The following is a 23,460-nucleotide window of genomic DNA, read 5'->3' as shown; positions in this document are numbered from 1 at the left end:
ACAGGAGCAGTCTCGAGATAAGGACTGAGAGGAGGAGAAATTTCTTGACTCAAAAATAAGCTGTGAATCTTTGGAATTCTCTATCCCAGAGGGTGTGATTGTTTCATTGTTGAATATAATTAAGGCTGAGATCAACAGATATTTGCTCTCTCGGGGAAATAAGGGGCTGGATTCTCCGATTTAGGAATAAAATCGGAGAAAATTGGGGAAAACGGCGCAAAACCTCCACCGATCCTGTGTCTGGTGGAGAGCTAGCAGGCACGCAGCACAAGAGCCCCTGGTAGCTGCGGGCATGGCCTGGTCCGTGGCCACACATGTGCACAGCGGCAGCTTAAGTGGCCGCTTATGCAACATGGACCTGGTCTGTCAAAAACTGCCCCCTTTTGACCAGGCTCGCCCCTGAACCACCCCCACCAGTGCCCCAGCCCCTGCCAAACACCCCCCCCCCCCCCCGAACGACTCCCACCCGACTGTGGCAGCGGCGGGTTCATGCAAATAAATAAGATCAATGTCGGGAACTCAACCCATCAGGGAGGAGCATTGAGGAGGGCCTCCGATGACTTCATGAGGCCATCCAGTCAGCGTGCGGCGGACTTTTTGGAAGAGGCAGAGTATCGCAAAGCGGTGCTGCCCATTTCGGCGCCAATGGGGTTCTCCGCCGTTTGCGCTTTTGCATTGGAGACTGGAAAATCCCACCCAAAGGATTCAGGGAGTGAGCAGGGAAATGGAGTTGAAGAAGTCAGCCATGATTGAATGGATAGGTGAAGCAGGTTTGATGGGCCATATGGTTTCCACCTGCTTCTAATATGTTCCGATGCAATACTCCACATCTGCCACAGCCAGGCTGCCCCCTGTCGACACAATACACAATGAATAGTTACTACTTGTATATTTCCACTTACTTTCTTCCTGTAATCGAGCCATGATCTGGACATCTGTCAGATCTTGCAATTTATACCCCATGGAGATTGAGTCATCAGAAGTACTTAACTCACTATCAATGGATGACTGGGAACTCAGTGCTGAATGAATGTTTGGATAGCCTTCAGGATTAAAGAGATGGACAGAACAAAAACATGAAAGGTAATCATTAGCCAATAAAATCAGAATTACAGGAACTAATTTACAGAAGTAGTCAAATCCAATGGATAAATGAGGCAGATGCAAATATATTTCTATGCAAATGCAGTCAGGTGCTTAAGTTTGCAATTTCCCTGCTGGTTCTAACATTTGTTCAAATTAGCCTTTAAAACGATTAGTAACAATGAAATAAACACGGCAAATTCATTAAGTTCCACTGTTTGGGTCATTTTTTAAAAACATTGATTAACGAGACCATTCCACACAGCACATCAATCTCCATTTACTTTTTCTCATCAGAATGTAGCTACCAATATTTACAATAAGAAATATATTGGAACAGGAGTGTTGGGTGATGAAACTAGTTAGATTTCAATAGTAAACGGCAAGGATCGTAGTTCAAGTCGCAATCCAAACGAGAGATAAATGCTTTCTCCAATCAGAAGACTCCCCATGTGAACCGTTCATGGTCACCCTATTAGGACAAGAGCCTAGAGAATAAACTGCTACTAATAATCTTGACAAGCTCAGTCAGCAATCAGAGGAAAACAACATTCAGAGAGAAGCAGCAGCAACTCAGGTTCACAGAGATAAGCAGTAAAGTAGAGGGAGCTTTATTATCCACCGAAGGTGTGATTTCTTAGTGTATCAAATGTAAATTGTTGCCTGTATCAAGATCATGAACACATTATAAATCAAACATAACCGCACACTATAACATCCACAGCAGTCCCAAGAAGGCATAAACGTTCAGGTTTATTCCGTCTAAGAAAATCAAAGCTGCAATGCCGGGACCATCCAAAGTGTTGGTTCCAATCCACACTGGCTTTTAAATGCCTGTCTCAACAAGCCCCAGCCATACCTCAGCAGGGGAGCTTGTATTCCACGTGCCGGTCTCATGAGGGTTATTATACCCCACCCAAATCCCACTGACGTGAAGGTCTTTTTCGTCACATCGCCCGTGGCTGGGGCATGGAGTTCCCACGTCTGACACACTCTTCTGTCTTGTGCATATCTACGTCCTGGTTCTGAGGGGGTGTTGCTCCTTGGCCCCTGGACAGCAGGGACGAAGAGGAGATGACTCATCTGGTGGGACTGGTCCTGGCTACCTAAATTTAAGGTTGTTCAAGTTTTCATACTGTCAATTCCTTGGTTTCTATCCTACAAGAGATGCCTGCCTCAAAGAAATGGTGAAGGACTTCCCCTAAATTATCCAGGTGTTCCTTGTCGATGGCTCTAATTAGGATGTTGTCCAAGTAAATAGCCGCCCTTGGGAGCATGCTTTCCATTCCCACTGGAAGATCACACAGGCAGATGATACTCCGAATGGAAGCCTGGCATATTTTTTAGAGACCCCTGTGGGTATTCATTGCATATTTCCAACTGGAGGTATATGTGGCTCATGTCTGATTTAGAGGAGTGACCGCCAGCCAACTTCACAAAGGTCCTCCACACGTGGCATTGGTACCCACCCAACCAAGAGACCCGTCAATCTGTAATCACACAGGCTGATGGTTTTATCCGGCTTCCACACCAGGACCACTATCAGTGGCAAACAAACATTGCTGCCTGTAGGCAACCTGGGCAATCACTGTGCCAGTGATGGCCGCAGTTCTCAGTTATATGTCACTAATCGTGCCTCAAGTGGCCCTTCATTCCAGGATTGGATCCCTGGACAAGCTTTCTAGTAGGTTTACTGTCCCATGTCAATTTCCATCTCTAGTGGGTGGCCATTAACCGGACAGTGATTTTGATGTGAATACTGATGAGAGTTTAAAAAGGTCCAGGTACTTTTCCCTTTGCTAGTTTCCATTTTGAAACATGCTGATCCTCATTGACAATTTGGGAATTATTTTGATTTGATAAACTCAAAATCTATGCACCTTGATGTATTAGAAACCTTGGATTCCCTTCCGCCTGGTGAGGCATGAATGAAGAGAGAGGCATTAGAACGATGATCTCTAGTGTCAAGTTCAACTTCAGACAGGAATTTGAAAGTCAAGGCAGACTTGAATAGCTTGGTAAATAAAACTGCTGTAGGACAGCAGTAAATTGAAGGGGTGTAGGTTAGGTTGAACGTAGATTAGGATAAATGGTCGGCACAACATTATGGGCTGAAGGGCCTGTACTATGCTGTTCTCTGTTGCAATTCAAAATTCTTTACACAATTATGATTAATCGTTGCAATACAAAACACATCTGGCTTTGAAAAATGCATTCAATTTATTGAAAAGCTGACTTCCATAGTGCGTGTCTGGACTGCACAACTAGCAAGCTGTGTTTGAAGACATAATGAAGTGCTGGGCAATTAACAGAAAACGATCAGAAGCTCGACCCGGGTTTAATTCAAAGCTTGTGTCACTGTCTAAACGTTCTCATAGTCTATGTGGGTTTCCTCCCACAAGTCCTGAAAGACATGCTTGTTAGGTGAATTGGACATTCTGAATTCTCCCTCAGTGTACCCGAACAGGCGCCGAAGCATGGCGACTAGGGGATTTTCACAGTAACTTCATTGCAGTGTTAATGCAAGCCTATTTGTGACACTAATAAATTATTAACCAGTGTCCTTGCTGCATGGAATGGAGTTCTCCTCTGCCTGTTAATCCAGAAGACCACAATTTCATCCTTTTTAAAAAAAAGAATTGTTCTTTTATGCAAATGCCAGCATTTGTTGTCGAATACCCAGCTTCCCTTGGAAAGGTGGTGGACAGCCACCCACTTGAACTACTGCAGTCCACGTGGTGCAGATATACCCACAGTGATGTTAGGGAGAATCTCAGAATTTTCACAAAGTCTATTCTTTCACAGCATTATTGCGTACTTGGCTTACACAATTGTTCTAGGCTTCTAGCCGGTGACCAATATTTCCATAGCAGAATGGTAACAGTTTAGAACATGAACCAGCTTTTAGACGCTGCCTCTAATGAACTTCAAACTCAAAAGGAACATGGATCACTAACCAAAAGTGGAATAGCCCAAATTTCCAGTAAATGCAAGCAAAGCACAATGTTTAAGAATGTTATTACAGGGAACTGTTAGTAACTATTTAGAATGATTGAAACTAGTAATTTAGATATATGCATGTTTAAGATAGGTGAGCAGAATTTGTTACCATTGGTATTCCTGACGGAGCATGGCCAATGGTAACATTACATTTGCGCAGCACGGTGGCACAGTGGTTGGCACTGCTTGTGGTTAGCACTGCTGCCTTACAGCTCCAGGGACCCGGGTTCAATTCCAGCCTCAAGTGTGGAATGTGCACTTTCTCCCCGTGTCTGCGTGGGTTTCCTCAGGGTTCTCCGGTTTCCTCCCACAGTCCGAAGATATGCGGGTTAGCTGGATTGGCCATGCTAAATTGCCCCTTAAGTGTCCAAACGGTTTGGTGAGGTTACTGGGATAGGGTGGAGGCGTGGACTTAAGTAGGGTGCTCTTTCCAAGGGCCGATGGGCCGAATGGCCTCCTTCTGCACTGTAAATTCTATGATTACCTTTGAAAATCTTCTGCCTGCCTGTGACCCAATGTTTGGCTTATGTTGCTAATGAATGACTTGTTTAGTTACTATATTTTAATCCAGGTGCTTTAAAATAAATAATTTCTTTCCTTTCAAGCAATGTGTACCTTTTTTCCTCCCCGAATCACGTGCGGCAAAAAGAATGTTAACAACAGAGCTACAACTTTGATACGGTTACTGTAGTTATTGGAGGGTTCCTGACACCAGAAAACAATTTTTATAAAAGTCAGTAACTTCAGGAGAAATTGAGGACATAAATCTTAGTCAAGTAGCCCCCTTTAAGCTGGAGAGCCACAAATCAAAAATTTGGCATTTAAAAAATTAAATATTTGCAGTTTGACAAGTGTGTGTGGCAGAATGAATAACTGAATTATGTATCTGCAGAAAAAAATTAAAATCGTTCCACCTCTGAATCATCATACCCATTAAACTAATTTTTAATCAGTGAAGTTTATAATTAATTTTAACCAAAGGTGTGTAGAATTATGACAATTATTTTGGCAACTGACTCCCAATATATTAAAAATGCTACTATACATTCAAAAGAATTTATAACCTCAGCTGTAGCAAAACCAATTAATGGCCCCAACCATAAAATCTGTTCCTTGAGAATCAACTATAACTAGCTACACCACTCATTCAGGTTTAAATGTGCAGCAAAATGATTAGTCTATTATCCCACAATAAAAACACCGCTCTCACTTTTCTTGACTTCATTTTTTTTCCATTTTAATTTGGGAGCCACCAAGATGTTAAAAGAGCCACATGTGGCACTGGTACACTTGGCCCTAACCTCAAATAGCAGGAATTATTGGCTGCTATTTTTAAAAAAACTTTTGAAAGTTGGACAAAGATTATGCTGGGTTGAGTTATGTAGATTTTTCCCACTGAGGTTCATAGAAGAAGGAATGCATTGACATATTAATGATGACCTTGACTGTAGGACCATACTACAAGCAAGAGTACCACAAAATCAAATGTTGAAAGTTCTCATTCTTTAAACTCTCCTGTACATTAGAATCAATAGAATCAAGACAGTTCAAAAATCTCAGTTGGGGAGGGAAGCTTTTAAAATAAAGGTTATTTATATACGAGGTGAGATATTGTCAATTCTTCTTCTTCACATAGCAACATAGAACCATGATCCTGTCCACTCACTGTTAGTTTCAAGACTAATTCTGTCGTAAAAGTGCAATCTTAAAGCACTTGTTCATTAATTACACAAAAGTAAAGAGATCATACATGACATCCACGCACACCTCTTAATTCCACCCCAAGAGCAGCCCTATTGGATTGGATTTATTGTAACGTGTACTGAGGTACTGTGAAAAGTATTGTTCTGCATTCAGTCTATACAGATCGTTCCATACAAACATACGATAATACACAATATATAGACATAGCAATTTTACAAGACTTTTTTTTGCTTCCTTCACCAGCCATCCTTGAACATATTTTTGATTAACCCTTCAAACATAACTCAACAATTTGCTTTAATGCATTGGCCATTGAATGCGAGCAAGCATTCTAGAATTAAAATAACAAAAATATCACACAGCTTGTTGCCACTTTTAAATCCAATGTCTAATTTTGATACAATAGCTATCCATTGTGTTCTCAATAGTTCAGTGCATTATATGCTTGAGCACTGAATTACTCCAACCACAAAAGCCCAACATTTAATTTTAATTCTGGAAATTGACATTTTGTTCATTGCACAGCAGAATAGCGATGGAAACAGCATACCGGTAATTTGCATTAGTAATAAGTCAGGGATTCTGTTCTTGTTCATTAGCCTACATTCTCTGCTAGAAACTACATGTCGACATACATGTTGGTGAGGACAGGATAAGGTTCAGAAATAATACCTCCCAATGGTCATACAGCATTTCGGAGATTCACAACACTGAACAAATAGTCAGTTGAACGAGGCACTGGAGGACAGCCATGGAACTATACTCTTAATATATGAGTTAGCGCCTTCAGGAAAGGTGAGAAAATAACTTCTGCAACACAAGTCCTGCATTTAAAGAGCTTCTAAGTGAAGATAGTTTAAAGTGTACAGGTCAAACCACCTTGCCAACCATTGTTCCAAGGGAACAATGGGAAACAATTTTCTCTTGCAAATTAACATTTACATCTAAGAATCTTTTGGAAGGACGAGAAAATTAATAAATGCATCAGATATACAAGTATTGGGTTTCCACAATCATTTTCAATTTAGAAATAATTCTCCTTATGGAGGAACTGGCCACGAAATTGATAAAACTTTGTATATAGCTATTTTGACTGAAATGCATTCCACTTAATGTACGTCTGGCAATGTTGTTAAATAAGCTGAATCCCAGTACATCTAAAAGGAAAAGTTCCAACTACTAACCATTTCTGTTACAATCTGTACCGTTAGCTTCTAATTTAAGACTACTTTGGAAGTAATATATTATGCAAACTCTGAAAGGAATAATTTTCTATTTTGAAAGTAATATATACAAATGTTCTGGGTCTAACAGACTGTGTTTTCATGAAAGCCATGCAGCGAAGCAACAAACAACAGCCATCATGCATGATGAAACATGGAAGAAGCTCAAACAGAACATGCGTCAGTCTGTACAAAGTTTTTAAAAAAGCATCGTTAACAGTTTAAAATACCTAATAAAATTTGCACTTCATTAAATGGACAGGTGCACCATACCTGAACTGCCATGGGTTAGTACTGGTTTAGTAGACGTTTTGAGGAAACCAGAAGAGTTTAAAAGATTGCTACACGAAGTGACATCTGTATTGGAGTTATAAGCACAGGCTGAAGAAAACGGGGTGCAATAGATGTTTCTCCATCTGTTGGCTAGAATGGAAAATCAAAAATGCATGCACAATTAGACACAAATGCAACAGGCATGAAGGTTGCAACGACACTGCACTTCAAAAAGTAACCAGATCTACTTTTAGGTTAGTGTGGAGACACTCAGGCTGCCTCTTATGCGGAGTCAATTCATGATTGGCATGGCAAGCTATGTTTGGATGAAAAATCTAGCATTTGCCGTTTACTGCCAACTTACAAGATGCTGAGAAAAATGGATTGTTAGAAAGAGGTGGATTAACTCCCACCAGATCATCACTCAATGAAAATGGTGAAGCAATGGAACAAAATCTATCACACCAGGTAACATACTTCTTAGAAGCTGTACCCCATGCACCACTGGAAATGTATCATCCATATATATTGGTGACAATTCAGATTGGCTTAAATGGTAGCACCGCTAAACGATTGCCAGCTCAAATCCCACTCCCAAGATTTAATGGAATAATTGTTCCCCATTCAAATATTCACTCCCACCACCACTGGTGGCAGCAGTGTGCACCATCTACAAGATGCACTGCAGGAACTCACCCAAGGCTCCTTCGACAGTACTTCCAAACCCATGATCATTGCTATCTAGGTCATGGGCAGCAGATACCTGGGAATACCACCACCTGGAGTTCCCCTCCAAGTCATCACCATCCTGACTTGAAATATATTGTCATTTCTGCACTGTCGTTGGATCAAAATCCTGGAAATACCTCCCCAGCAGTAGCTTTAGTATGTCTGCACGACCTGAACTGCGGAGTTCAAGGCTGCAGCTAAGCTAACCCCAAACTCTTCAAAAGGCAAATAGGGATGGACAAGAAATGCTGGCCTAGCCAGTGACGCCCACATCCCATGATTGAATTTTAAAAATCTAAAATGACTGGTGCAACATGGGGAAACAATGCTCCATTTGATTGCACAAGTGGACATTAAAAATCCTTTAGAGCCAGGTAGTCCTCCTGACATCCAGGCCAACAGTATTCCTTCAAGTCAACAACGATAATAAATTAATTGGTCACAGCTACTGTAGACGCACAAAATATGTTACATTCACCTCTATGATGGACACAGCTGCAAAAGTAATGAAAACACTTAGTATTTATGAAAGATTTAACAAGGTGCAAGTTTTCCTTTATTTAAAGAAGTTAACTTTATTTGTATTTAAACCAAGTGTACACCATTGCCTATGTATCAAAATACATAGGTTGTGTTCAAACATTAAATGTTATAAATCATCCAAGAGCCAACACTGAAGAAGTATTTTGACAACATATAAGCAGTTGGGAACTGAGAGTTGAGGTGTGCAGCAAAGCAAAGACAACTTTTTCTGCATTACTCAGTGGTCCTAAATTAATCTTTCTTGCACCAGAACAATAGACCGGTCAACTCTCTTAGTGTTGAATTACTACCGTATAGACACTTCATATTATCACACAAGTCTTCTAAATCATAAAATCCCTACAGTGCAGGAGGCCATTCAGACCATTGAGACGGCACCAACCCGAGGCCCAATCTCCATAATCCTACCTAACCGTAGGACACGTCAGGGGCAATCTACCATGGCCAATCCACCTAAGCTGCAAATCTTTGGACTGTGGGAGGAAACCAGAGCACCCAGAGAAAACCCATGCAGACGGGGAGAACATGCAAACTCCACAGAGTCACCAGAGGTTGGAATTGAAACAAGGTCCCCGGTGCCGTGATGCAGCAGTGTTAACCACTGTGCCATCCAAGCATAAATGTACACACAATGTGAAATTTGATCTCAAAAGCTTCAATATGGAATTAATCCGCCCATTTAAACCAATACAGGAAGCTGCGCAATTTATAATTCAGCTAGAGGGTTTTTCCCCCAAAAAATCTACCCACACAAGAGAAATTACTGTTTATGGTTTTATGTCAGCAATCTGAAACCCACCCCTTGCTACTAAAGCACTTTCACAGAATTTAACAGTATTGCTTGGGAACATTTCCTGTAAAGTGGTGCAAGGAAAAATATGTATGAAACAAAAATGTCTCCAAATATACCAACAAGGCCACAGGTACTCTTGCACACCATCAAAACGATTTAATTAAAACCCTATGCTCTCAATATATTACTCCCGAATAGTTAACCAATACTTCTTTTCATGTTCAAATAATATTTTTGTACTCTTCTCAGTCTTTGGGTGATTGATATCCCTTCCAGTTGAGGAGCATTTCTATTTCTTAGCAACTTTCCATTTCAAGCAACAATTTGATGGCAAACAAAGGATAACAAAAGCTCACTCTATGATCAACCAAAAAGTTTGTTTGTAGCTCATGGAAGATATCCTCCAGAACTTTTATGCATTCAGGCACTTTTTCCATCAGAAAGTTGGGGCTCTACAATTTTTAAGCTTCACTTTCAACTTTATTTTACTTGTGTCAACTCACAGCTGCCCCCTCATAAGATTTGGGTTCCTGAAAATGAAAAAAGCTCAGTATGAACAGAAAGTGCTGGAAATACACAGGTCAGGTAGCGCATTTGTGGAGAGTTAACAATTAACTGTTCAGATCAAGTCATCGACGCGAAAGTTAATTCTTCCTTGTTCAACAGATGCTGCCTGGCCTGAGTATTTCCAACATTCTCTGCTTTTATTTTCGATTTATAGCAATATTTTGCTTCTCTTAGAAGTTGTTCAAGTAGCTGGCTAAGCATCAGGTAGTTTAGCACTTGAAGCCAATCAGAGTTACAAGAAGCAGAGGCAAGAACAGGCTTTGGGAATAAGACTGTTGCCAAAATGAATACATGTGATTTCAAGAATCTATCAATCTCATCAACCCCAGAACGAACAGAAATCTGATCAGTCCTAAATGATCAACCCTATGATCCCCAGTTCTAGGCTCACCTGCAAGGTTGGGGGGGGGGGGGGGGGGGGGCAGTGGGGTCACAGCCTCCAAGCATAAAACTTGTTAAGCTTCATCAGAATCCTTATCAGTGAGATTTTTTTTATTTTTGCAAACTTAAAAGTATAGGCCCATTTCACAATCTCTCGTTCTAGAAATCAGTCTCATGAATAATTTTTGCATCTCATCTAAATGCATAATCCATTAGGTACAGAGGCCAAAAAAGTACACAGTACTTCATGTCTAATTAGATGTTCTGAAAATATGCTTTAAAGAGGCAAAATGGCCAAACCCTCAAGTGGCCAATTAAGAGCAAACACTATTTCCTTCCAAACAAAACAGACCACCTTTACTTTGGGACCAACTTCCATCAATATCCCGTGACTTGAGGCGAGTAATATGAAATTTAATCTGCACCGATTACATCAGATATGCAATGCCAATGTTCAGGAAGCCTAGTAAACAGTTCCATTCCTCTGCCAGGTGATTTAAAAATAATATATTAAGTGACCGTTTTTTGAAAAAGCTATATATTTAAATTATAAATTAGTGTTTTAGTAATCGGAAGGATTCTTATAGTGCGTTAGTGTTTATTAACAAAGGGCTTGAGTTTAAGAGCCACGGGGTTAGGCTGCAACTATACATGACCCTGGTGAGACCACATCTGGAGTATTGTGTGCAGTTCTGGTCACCTCATTATAGGAAGGATGTGGAAGCATTGGAAAGGGTGAAAAGGAGATTTACCAGGATGCTGCCTGGTTTGCAGGATAGGTCTTATGAGGAAAGGTTGAGGGAGCTAGGGCTTTTCTCTTTGGAGCGGAGGAGGTTTATAAGATGATGAGGGGGATAGATAGAGTGGACGTTCAGAGACTATTTCCTCGGGTGGATGTAGCTGTTACAAGGGGGCATAACTATAAGATTCAGGGTGGGAGATACAGGAGGGATATCCGAGGTAGGTTCTTTACTCAGAGTGGTTAGGGGATGGAATGGACTGCCTGCTGTGATAGCGGAGTCGGACACTTTAGGAATTTTCAAGCAGTTATTGGATAGGCACATGGAGCACACCAGAATGACAGGGAGTGGGATAGCTTGATCTTGGTTTCAGACAATGCTCCGCAACATTGAGGGCCGAAGGGCCTGTTCTGTGCTGTACTGTTCTATGTTCATTCATTTGGTCAGTGGGGAGAGGAGAAAATATATGGAAAACATTTATCTGCAATCCTTCTTGCTCCAAATTTTCTGACAAAAGAGGAGTCAATAACATAGAATATTAAATGCTGGAGACTTGTTCTACAATGACACAAATCCTTGTTAAATGTACCCAAGCAAACCAAAGGTGTATGCAGAAATACTAACAGATGGTAATTCCACTGAGAATATCAAGAACTAGGTACCAGTTTTCTAGTCATGGGTGCCATATTGCCTACATTTGCACAGTCCATATGATGTGCAGAATTACCATTGAGAGTCGCACTAGCATCTCTTCCACCCAAGAATCACAGCTTCAGTTATTAAGAACTACTGTCTATCACTGTTTCCTTTAGTTCAGTGTTTTTGGAAATCGGAGTTTAGGGCATAATTTAGTCTTGCGTTACAATTGTTTCCTGCAAGATTCAGTTATATTGTACTATCACTAAACCAAACAGGAGCTACAGAAAACTAGCAATGTGACGCTGCGATAGCTTGTACTTTGAAAATTTGAGTCATCAGCTTTAATTGGTTCACCTATATCACGTGTTTTCTGTTAGTATTAAAAGATCAATGTAAAAAACATTTAAAGCTAAGCTAGTCAAAATCTGAAGCCCAATGTTTACAATTAATATTCCATACGTTTCTAACTTGTGTTTAATTGTGTGCTCTAATCAAGTAAAATATCATGTCCATACAAATACTCATTAAGTGTGTTGCACATTTTGGGCGACACAGTGGTTAGCACTGCTGCCTTACTGCCATGAGGACCTAGGTTCGATCCCAGGTTACTGTCCGTGGGGAGTTTGCACATTCTCGCCGTGTCTGCATGTGTCTCACCCCCACAACCCAAAGATGTGCAGGGTAAGTGGATTGGCCACGCTTAATTGAAAAATAAAAGTTGCATATTTAGCAACGACATCTAATGAGCTGGTCATCCAACAAAGACCCAGAGCCGTTCTTCCTTCCACGTGAAGAAATACAAACTATTACATTTTCCCCAATACCATATACAATTTTGAAAATATATTTTGTACATTATGCCAAATTAAATTTTCTACACATTTTCTGCACTTGACCAAACTGCTCTCATCCAGTTGTTTTGAATATTCTTTACATGCATTTACATGTTTGCAACATATGCTGGGGTTATACTCCTAAATTAGTGGTTTGTGTTTAGCCTAAAATAATCTGTCGATGTTCCATTTACAAAAACGTAGGCACTAGCACCCCAAATACAAATTGTACAACGCAGAAAACAAAATGCACTGAAACATTGCAGACAGCATTCCCATACCTTTCCAGCTTGCACTGTCACCACTCAAGATTCTCAATGACCAGAATACACAAAATGTAGGCAACCCAGAAAGCTTTAAAAAGCCCATATTGTCATTAGAGTTGGATCAAGCAAATTCACTCTTCAAGAAAGATGGGAGGGGCAAAATGGGGAACTATAGACAACGTCAAACTTACATTTATAATTGCACGTTTATGACCACCAGGTGTCAAATTGCATTACAACCAATGGAGTACATTATAAAGTGTAGTCACTTTATTATATACATAATTTTAATTCATTGACAGTTCTATCACGGCCAGTGCACTTACTTCTCATTTTTGAATCATCAGGACTCCCAAAAGGTCACAGTCGGAATTATTTTATGCATCCATAACACTAACTGAAGGTTTCTGCCAACTTTGCGCAGTTAATAGCATCCTTACTGTTAAATCAGGTGATGATGGGGTCAGGCTCCACTTCAGGACATTGACTAGGCTGACTCTGTAGTGCAATAATGTGTTATGGGCGGCACGGTAGCAGTGGTTAGCACTGTTGCTTCACAGCGCCTGGGACCCGGGTTCTGGCTTGGGTCACTGTCTGTGCGGAGATTGCACGTTTTCCCAGTGTCTGCTTGGGTTTCCTACAGGTGCTCCAGTTTCTTCCCACAAATCCTGAAAGACTGTTAGGTGAATTGGACATTCTGAATTCTCCTTCAGTGTACCTGAACAGGCACCATAGTGTGACGACTGGGGAATTTTCACAGTAACTTTACTGCAGTGCTAATGTAAGCCTACTTGTGACATTAATAAAAGATTATTATTGTTGGATTAAAGGTCCCCTACCACTACTCCTCCCCTTGTGTGCGTGGGTTTCCTCCGGGTGCTCCGGTTTCCTCCCACAGTCCAAAGATGTGCGGGTTAGGTGGATTGGCCATGCTAAATTGCCCGTAGTGTAAGCTTAATGGGGGGGATTGTTGGGTTACGGGTATACGGGTTACGTGGGTTTAAGTAGGGTGATCATTGCTCGGCACAACATCGAGGGCCGAAGGGCCTGTTCTGTGCTGTACTGTTCTATTCTATTCTATTCTATACCTGCTCATGCAGAGGCAAGAAACACTATGGTACTACCCGAATACTACCAATTTCTCATTTGTTGTTTGTGGGATTTGGCAGTGCACAATTCGTTCCCAACGGTTCCAAAATTTACATCTAACTACCTGCCCATCTAAAGATTATTTTCTAATGGGAAGAAATGAGGAGCTGTAGAAGAGTGTGGGGAATTAGATCTTGGTATACAAAAAATTAAAAAAGTTACATCCTAGTCAGCATAAAAATTAAACGGAACTGAAGAAGAAAACTCATTTTAAATAAAAAGAACATCTGCTAAAAGCTATCAGGAATTTCAAAGCAAGCAGATTCATTCCTGACACCACAGAAGGTGCAATGCTAACATGTGAAAACTTCAGAATTGGCTCAATGCACTCAAGGAATTCCACTAAATATACACAGTGGTCACTAAATTTTTACTAACAATTGAAAAAAGTTTCACAGTAACTTGTACAAGGATCAAATGCCAGACAGAATGACTAGATAAAGTAAATTCACTTGCCAAAAAATTATTAGATAATCTAGAATTGCAAATATCTGCTGCAGTACCAGAACTGTGATTAAATAGAATAGATATTTACATAATTAAGATGAAGGAGACAAGGTGGTCTGGAGGGTGATTGCTTCAACTTTGTGCGCAAGGTGGTGTATCGGGCGCACCCAAGACGAGGATGAGCACTCTTTGAGGGGTAGAGGATGTTTCACATTCATGTTTTGGTCCTGTTCAAAACTGGAAGGGTATTGGAGGGAGGTCTGCAGGGTAATCTCAAAGGTGGTGCATGCAAGACTCGAACTAGATCCCCTTGAAGCCATATTCGGTGTGTTGGACCGGCCAGGGTTGGAAGCGGTTGCAGAGGCAGATGTCTTAGCCTTTGCCTTTAAGATCGCCCGAAGGTGGGTCCTGTTGGGGTGGAGGTCAGATTCGCCACCCCGTGCCCTGGCACGGCAGGGGGATCTGGAGTTCCTATCACGAGAAAGCGAAGTTCGAGTTGATGGGAAGAATGGAAGGGTTCTCCAACTCATGGGCTTTGTTTATTATGCATTTTCAAGAATTGGATGACACTGAACGCTGGGGGGTTGGAGTGTATAAGTTATTGGTGATTATGTATGGGGTATGGTGAATTCCTGATTCATTTCTTTGGTGTTTGGGGTGGGTGGGATGAAGTGATTGCTGGCCACGGGATTGCCATTGTATTTTCTTCTCTTGATTACTTGGTGGGTGTAAATCTGATGAAAATGTGAAAAAGGAGAACATATATATATATACTTTTTTTTTAAAAAAAAGATGAAGGAGACAAGAGGTTTTTTAAAAAAATTCTACATGGGTCTCAGGATCACTAGTCCAGTGACAATACCACTACACCACTGCTCTACAAATCATGAAGTCAAAAACATCTTAAAAAGGGAATCGTCATTTAGTAAAATCTTACAGCAATTCAGACACACTCCTAGATTTGATCAACCATCCAATTACAAGTAACCATAAAGCCACAGCTGTAACTTCTCAGGAGATTAAATACAAGTCTCAATAAAACACAACACGTTCCCCTTTAAGACCCACAAATTCACCTAGAAAGATACAAATGGAACTCATCATCTGTTGAAAGGTACATGAACAAAGTATTTCATCCACACACACACAACGTACCTTGATCAAGTCTGCATATGAGACTGCGGCAGGCAGCTTCAGTCTCTGGACTTGGATGATCAAGTACCTGTCTGCACCATTTCAGAGGGTTTTGTGTCTTCTGATCTGCGTCTGTTGCTGCTGTCTTCTTTGGTGAAACATACAACCTTTTTCATTAAAAAAAAGATCATGAAAACTCCTTCCCCAGTCAACTTTAGAGTAACTTGCATTAGGTGCAGACAGCAGGAAAGTATGAGGATAACCATGGAATTAGTCTTAAACCCAATATCCTGATATCTCTGCCAATATAATCTGATTTGCTAATCCACTTTAAATTGTCAATTGTGCAGCCAAAAAAGATTAAGACCTGACATTGGATTAACTATAACTTTCAAAAATGATTTCAATTTGTGACACAATTAAACTAGATTGTGGAAAAGTTGCAACGTGCTTTAAGCTTTTAAAATTTGCCAAAGGACTCTTTTTGGAACAGTGCAATGTTAACAGGAATATATTAAGAGATTACAATGCTCATACAATAGATGGTCAGTGTACATTCCAAACTACATATATGTATTCATGCCAAAGCTGAGGGGAAAAAAGTTTCAAGGAGGTTAGAGCATACGGAGGCTAAAGACTTACATTACATTAGGTTTTGAAGCGCATTGAAGCTACTTGTTAACGGTACCGTTGGATATTTTACAAAAGTTAATCTGAGTTACATTTGATCAGAAACTACTACTTTACTATATCAGAAGACCTTTTCGGAACATTATTACAAAGTTAAAATCTTTGGAATAAAATTGTGTACATACACTTAACTTCATCACTACCTAAACTCATTGTTTCCTTAAAAAAATATATGATTTTGTGTTAAGTGAGGCCTTCAACACTCAGCTATGATTATGAAGTAAATTTGACAGGAACTTAGTGCAGTTAAACCAGAAAATCCAGAAACTGTGGTCCAAGTTGTCAATTGTCATCTTTTGGGCAGCACGGTAGCATGGTGGTTAGCATAAATGCTTCACAGCTCCAGGGTCCCAGGCTGGGTCACTGTCTGTGCGGAGTCTGCACGTCCTCCCCGTGTGTGCGTGGGTTTCCTCCGGGTGCTCTGGTTTCCTCCCACAGTCCAAAGATGTGCGGGTTAGGTGGATTGGCCATGCTAAATTGCCCGTAGTGTCCTAAAAAGTAAGGTTAAGAGGGGGGGGGGGGGGGTTTGTTGGGTTACGGGTATAGGGTGGATACGTGGGTTTGAGTAGGGTGATCACTGCTCGGCACAACATCGAGGGCTGAAGGGCCTGTTCTGTGCTGTACTGTTCTATGTTCTAAGTATTCTTCCCTCTCCATGGGATGGATAATAACAGACACAACAGTGACATTAATGGACAAGACATGACATTGTGGTACTTACCAACTAATTACAGCAGAAAATGTTAGGACTGGCACATTCATGTGCAAGTGAATTTTTAATGGCATGATCGGTCATAATTACTGTCAATCTTTCTGGCCCTGCAAGTTTCTTTTGACAAGTATGGAGTCTCATTCTTTAAAAATCTAATTGTGTTGAAGATTTTAAAAGCTTGTTTTTGTTGGTCTCATCTCGCTCAATCACATCTTTATTTCTCTATACTTAATTTTGCTCTCGATATGATTTAAATCCAATTTGTATGTGCTGTGTTATGTCCTGGTTTCACAGACACTTGAATTCACAGAGAATTCTTCAACCTGGTTGTCTGAAGAGCATCGCTGTTTCTTGCCCATCTCACATTTGCCAGATTCTGTGGAGGATGTTGTCCATGCTCAAAAGCCCATGGACAAACTGTGGGCAGCTCAGATAGCGATCTACAAGTGCTCCTTTCCTACTGATCACAAAATCCAGGACAATACTGCCGCAAAGGAATAGTACCAGGAAAAGAAAACAAACCTGATCAACTAGTTTTTATATCCCCAGGAAATTGCAAAGTACTTTACAAACAAAGATTTCTGATGAACAGGCACCAGTGTTTTTTCTTAAAAAGTAAACTCAGTCACCAATTAACATACAATGAGTCCAATAAACAACTAAATGATGAAACAACAAGACAATAATCTGCTTTGGAGATAATGCAAGTTGTGTTTGCAATCCCTATATGGTGAGAGATATAAATAAGATTGAAACAATCCAAAAAGGTGCTGCACAAATCAAGTGTGAGAAATACACCACTGTCATACCTTTGATCAACAATGTGGAATGGGAATCACTACAGCAAAGGAGGGAGGAAATAGACTTACCACGGTCTACAAAATATGGGGTGAACTGTTGGGAATTGACAGAAACAAGTAACTGCGGCCCTCTGGCAATGAGAAAGCATGAGGCAGCCACCCACACAAACGAAAAGCCACTGGCCATGGAAAGTCCAGCCCGAAGTCAACAGATTGTTGGCTGGTCCATCAAATTTTCTGTCCTGCCCTCGACAATTCCCACCGTGTACAGGACTGGAACATCCCGGCCCATTTGCTTCCAAGTAAGCGTAGCAACAATCTTTATTCCCAAGGACAATTGGTAACAAGCTGCCAAAGGAAGTAGTCACAGTCCCATCACTTAAAACCTTTAATACCCAATTTTAGATTATTTCTATTTATAAGTTTTCATTCCAAGGATTTAACATTTTCAGCAGTTCATGTCTGATTTGACTAGCGCTATCCGTTTAAATGTTGATGGAATACGGTATTAATCGGAGGAAGAGAAATAAAAATAAAACAAAGTACTGGAGAATCTGAGCAGGTATAGCAGCATTCGAGGAGAGAGAAATAATTAGAGTCCGATTTGACACCTTCAGAACTGGACAAATGTTGAAAAAGGTTCTGGGTGAATTCACTGCTCTTCAAAGTAAATGGGCAAAATATTTACTAGGAAGGCGACGGCGTAGTGGTGTTGTCGCTGCACTAGTAATGATCTTGGGACCGAATCTGCCATCCTTACCTGCTCTGCTCCTTTGGCATACACATGACCACAGCAATATGGTTGACTCTTAAATGCTCTCTGATATGGCCTAATACGCCACTCAGTTATATTCAACTGCTATAAAAACATGTAAAAAAGGAATGAAACCAGATGGGATACCTGGCCTTGCCTTCATTGTCACTGGGTTAAATTCCTGGAACTCCCTGCCCAGCAGCACTGCGGGTTAACCTGCACCTCAGGGACTGCAGCGGTTCAAGAAGGCAACTCACCACAACCTTCTGAAGAGCAATTAAGGATGGGCAATAAATGCTGACCTAGCCAGCGACACACACATCCTGTAAATGATTGTAAATGATTTTTTAAAAAATTTAAATTCCATTTGAATAAGTATGCATAGCTTTAATTTAGTATCGCAGCTAAAACACACACCGAAGACCACATTGGCCGAGGTCTTCAAGTAAGTGATCAGGAGTGTATCTTTCTATGGTGGCACTTTTGGACTGTCCTGGCTCCAGCATAATTCCAGAACTGAATCGGGAGGCCAATCAAAGCACAACTGCAGCGAACCCAGGCCCCTTTGTAGTCATGAACTGAAAACATGCCCCGGAGATCAGTCTTCCATTCCTTGAATTTCACTGCTTTTAAACAGAACTCTGTTAAGTACCCGTCCCCTATTCCTACATTCCCAACAGTGCTCAACCTCTACAAGACATCCCGAACGATGTTCAACCCCGCTCCAGATTATGTTCAACTCTTCTCTCTTCCCCCCCCCCCCCACCCACTCCAGACAATGCTCAACCATCCCTCTAAAAAGAAAACCTTTTAACAACAGAAATAGTAACTTGTCAATGTACGTCCTATGCTTACGATTAACAGCGAGAGTATCCTGCATTAAATTTCTGAGCAACCTCCAGGCATTAAACTCAAGTGTCTTTTCTTCCCCATTCATGGGTTGTGAGCATCGCAGAGCAGCATTTATAGCCCTCACCTCAGAGGGCATTTAAGAGTCAACCACATTGCTATGGATTTGAAATCACATGTAGGATAGACCAGGTAAGGATGACAGATTTCCTTCTCTAAAGGACATTCGTGACCAGATGGGATTTTACAACAATGGTTTCAAGGTCATCATTAGAATTTAATTCCAGATTTTTCTTTAAAATTGAATTCAAATGGAGAGCGGCCTCTCCACCCTGTGCCCTGGCGTGGCGAGGGGACCTGTTGGAATACTTGACCCTTGAGAAGGTTACATTCGAACTGAGGGGAAGCTCGGAGGGGTTCTACAAGTCATGGACACCATTTATTATGCACTTTCAAGAACTGGATAACATCGAACATTAGTTGGGGGGGGGGCTGTGTATGTTGAAGATGGTTAATCCCCGATTCTTTTTTTTCCTTTGTGATTTGTTTATGTTAACATGCGGGCTGATGTCTAGGATCGTTGTTACTGTTATGGGGTTTGAGATATTTGTTGTTGGTTATTGATTGTTGTTGGGTGTAAATTCGGGAGAAAAATTGTGAAAAAGGAGGAGAATAAAAATATTTATTAAAAAAAATTGAATTCAAATGTTACCATTTGCCAAGGCGGATTTCGAACCCAGGTCCCAAGAGCATTACCCTGGATTACTATGGGTCTCTGGATTACTCGTCCAGTGACAATACTACTACCTACCCTGATACAAAGATCAGTGTTAGGGACACTCTCAGAGGGGCATGGGCAGTGCAATTCTGCCCAATGGAATGTTAAACTTTCCAGCTCAGTGTTACATGTGCATGTGTCGAGGCTGCTTCAGGTTTTTGCATGCAATAGAGATAAATGACTTAACATTTGCCATTTTGCTTTTGGAAGATCTCGGCTATTACTTCTTCATTATTGCATGAAACACAACCTAGATTTCATACTCATAACTGGAATTGGAAATAAATGCTAACCGCTGCCACCCAACTACAATTGGTGGATTAACTCTTACAGTAAACTTTCATTCTATTGGAAAACATTTAATTTAGTTTTTGTCTTTTATGTCCTCCCAATTACCTTCATCACTTCACCTTCCCCCAAAAAGCACAATTTTGCAGCTATAATTTTCTGGACTACATCTGAATAATAGAGCAACCAACTGAAGGGCAAACCATTAGAAAAAAAAATATTTTGTACTAAAAGCAGACTGGCCTCAACGACAGTTCAACGTTCTACCAAGACACTCATTCCAACTCCCTTTAAAGCACCAATGTCAACTGTCCTAGCCTTCACACACCATTTCCACCCAACATGACTGTGGGACAACTTCACATCAACCTCCTCCTTAACCCACACTGTCGCTCTGGATTGCCAGCTCACCCAACCTGCAACCTTGAACTTCATGCACGCTAACAATCACCAATCATTCTGCTCCCCATTTCCCTCTGGAATGTCCACTTACATGTGAACAGGAGCCAACATCAGGTTATTCAGAAAAGTTCATCCTCGTGCCTTGTTCAAGATTGATCCATTAACTACCATCAGAAAATAAATCAGATAATTTGTACAGCTTTTTCTGGACCCCTTGAACAAATTGGCTACTATGATCACTACATTTCCAAAGAACATCATAGTCTATGGAAATTCCTCCCGATACATGCTGCATATCTCCCTCCCTTTAAGATACTCTTATACGATGCTTTTAGTCACTTGTTTCAGTGTCTCCATGTCACTCATGTTACTTTGCAAACATTATGGAAATACAAGCTGCTGCACTCAAGCAACTACTTGTCAATTAGTATCATCCTAATTTAAATTTTAGTTCTAAATCCCCACTTTAGTCAAGTTGAATTAACAGTCTCGCCAACATTTTAGCAAGTACATCTCCAACATCATAAGGGGGGGGGGGGGGGAGAGAACTCGCTTTCGTTTTGATCGATTGCCCAATTGACTTATTCGCCAAACTTCTTCCACATTGTTATACTTGAGCGTAATTCATGAACTGGAAACTACCACCAATAAAGTTAACACCGCAAGGAGGACGACTTTCCCGCCAATACTTCAGAATTAAAACATTTTGCCTCATAAAGACCAACTTACGCTTTCTATGAAATGAAACGTCAAGATCTCCAACCGGATTAAACCATAGTGCAGAATGGAACACGCTATTCTCTAGTTGCTTAATAGGAAGATTATGTGGGACGTTTAAAAGTGAAATGATCAGAGGCAACTCCAAATATTTGATCGCTGCGATTGGAACTTTCGAGGATGTATTCGGCAGAAATGACCTAAAACATTAAACATTTGGACAATTGGGATTTTATAGGACTGTTGAAAATGTCGGGAAAGTAGTAGTGAGAGTACAGACTGGTTAGTGCAACCCATGCAGTAATGTATGGACAGCACCTACCAGCTGTCCTCCTCCACGGTACCCAGGTCCGGCTCCAGCTCCAGGACATCCTCCTCCAAGTAAGCAAGCGGCGGCTGTTCTTCCCTCGCCTCCGGGCAGCACCTGGGGCCGCCCGGGAGCAGGCTGCTCGGTATCTCCGCCGTCCAGCTGTTCAGCAATGCCTCGCAGTCGGTCAGCAGCGGGTGACCGGGGCTCAGCTCCACATCCAGGATGTCGCCCGCACGCTCGCTCAGGGCCCCGTTGGCCGGAGGAGGGGGCCCGCCGCTGCCGCCGAGCCCCTTTCCCCCGCGGCCGCTCCGACACCGCAGCTGCTCATTCTGTAGCTCCAGCTTCTTGACCAAATTCTGCAGCTTTTTCACCTCCTTGTCGGCATCGGGCAGCGGCGTGACGATAGCGGTAGCGCATCCTGAGCCGACGGGTGGCCCGGTCTCGGTACCCCCCTCGGGCTCGGCTGCGTTCGGTCCCACCATTTATGAGAGTCGGCGGCGCCCGCACTCCTCACTGTCCAACCGCCCGCATCGCTCTCGCCACCATCTTAGATAAAGGCGGCCTCTAACCCCGCCCCTGACATGCGCAGATCACCCGGCGCGCCTGCGCAGTCCGCACCGGTTGGGTTTGGCGCCAAAGTGGCGGTGGTTTCAAAATATGAATGAATGTGTGGGCATCAGCCAATCAGGAACCGCGGGCGCTAATACCGCGCCTCAGCCAATCATTGCGCTTGCTGCAAACAAAATGTTTGACTAATGAGCCCACTTCCAACAGATTGCTGAGGATAATGTGGTTGATGTTGCGAATATGGACATTCAGAAGGTGTTTTGCTAATACATCACATAACATAACATAATAAAATTGAAATCCCTAATGAAGGGGCTTTGGTCGTGAGCAGCTTCTACCTCTTGCCTCAGATAAAGAATAATAATCTTTATCATTGTCACAAGTAGGCTTATATTAACACTGCAGGGAAGTTACTATGAAAATCCCCTAGTCACCCCACTCCAACACCTGTTCGGGGGAGAATTCAGGATGTCCAATTCACCTAATAAGCACGTCTTTCGGGACTTGTAGGAGGAAACTGGAGCACCCGGAGGAAACCCATGCAGACACGGGAAGACTGTGCCGACTCCACACAGACAGTGACTCAAATAGGAAATCAAACTAGGGTCCCTTTCGCTGTGAAGCAACAGTGCTCCCCTGTGCTGTCTGGTAAGAATATCCTGGCAAGACAAGAGTGCCGAATATGGAAGTGCAACGGATCCCCAGCATCTTTGCTCTCGAGTCAGTGGCAACACCATTAGCTGGGTCACGTGAGCAGAATGGCTAATTGCTGCATCCTCAAAGATGTGCTCTATGGCAGTGTTTTTCAAACTTTTTTACCAACCGGCCATCATTCACGACCCACGCCAGCCAACCCTTCGTGAGCCAAGCCAGCCAACCTTTGTGACCCAAGCCACCCACACTTCACGACCCACCATTTTCACTTACCTATAATGTGACAAGTGAGCCTGCTCGGTCCTCAAGCTCTCGCTTGCTTTGTTATTCAATGTTACATTTCTGATAATGACTTCAGCCGATGATTAAAAATCTCACTGCATCCGTTGAAAAAAATCAAGATGTTTGTCCTTGAACTCACTAGAATCATAGAAT

The 23,460-nt window shown here is 41.8% G+C and overlaps 1 protein-coding gene across 2 annotated transcripts in view; it reads right to left on the bottom strand.

Moving 5' to 3' along the window:
* The window catches only part of zgc:66447 (SLAIN motif-containing protein-like), a 31,622-nt gene extending 9,238 nt beyond the window's left edge, over window positions 1-22,384 (bottom strand). Inside the window, exons 1-4 of one of the 2 annotated variants that reach the window (XM_038775097.1) lie at window positions 21,817-22,383; window positions 15,526-15,671; window positions 7,284-7,433; window positions 903-1,043 (exon numbers count right to left, since the gene is read on the bottom strand). In XM_038775097.1, the coding sequence (XP_038631025.1) occupies window positions 903-1,043; window positions 7,284-7,433; window positions 15,526-15,671; window positions 21,817-22,286 (907 nt within the window). In that variant the 5' untranslated portion in view covers window positions 22,287-22,383. Of the gene's footprint in view, window positions 1-902; window positions 1,044-7,283; window positions 7,434-15,525; window positions 15,672-21,816 lie in introns of both variants that reach the window. The other variant, XM_038775098.1, reaches the window with a different exon arrangement.
* Between the last annotated feature and the right edge of the window lie 1,076 nt (window positions 22,385-23,460).

The sequence above is a fragment of the Scyliorhinus canicula genome, chromosome 17 (assembly GCF_902713615.1).
Source record: "Scyliorhinus canicula chromosome 17, sScyCan1.1, whole genome shotgun sequence".
NCBI classification, from domain to species: Eukaryota; Metazoa; Chordata; class Chondrichthyes; order Carcharhiniformes; family Scyliorhinidae; genus Scyliorhinus; species Scyliorhinus canicula.
The sequence above is the reverse complement of the archived record's forward strand: the minus strand, read 5'-3'. Positions and strand labels throughout refer to the sequence as shown.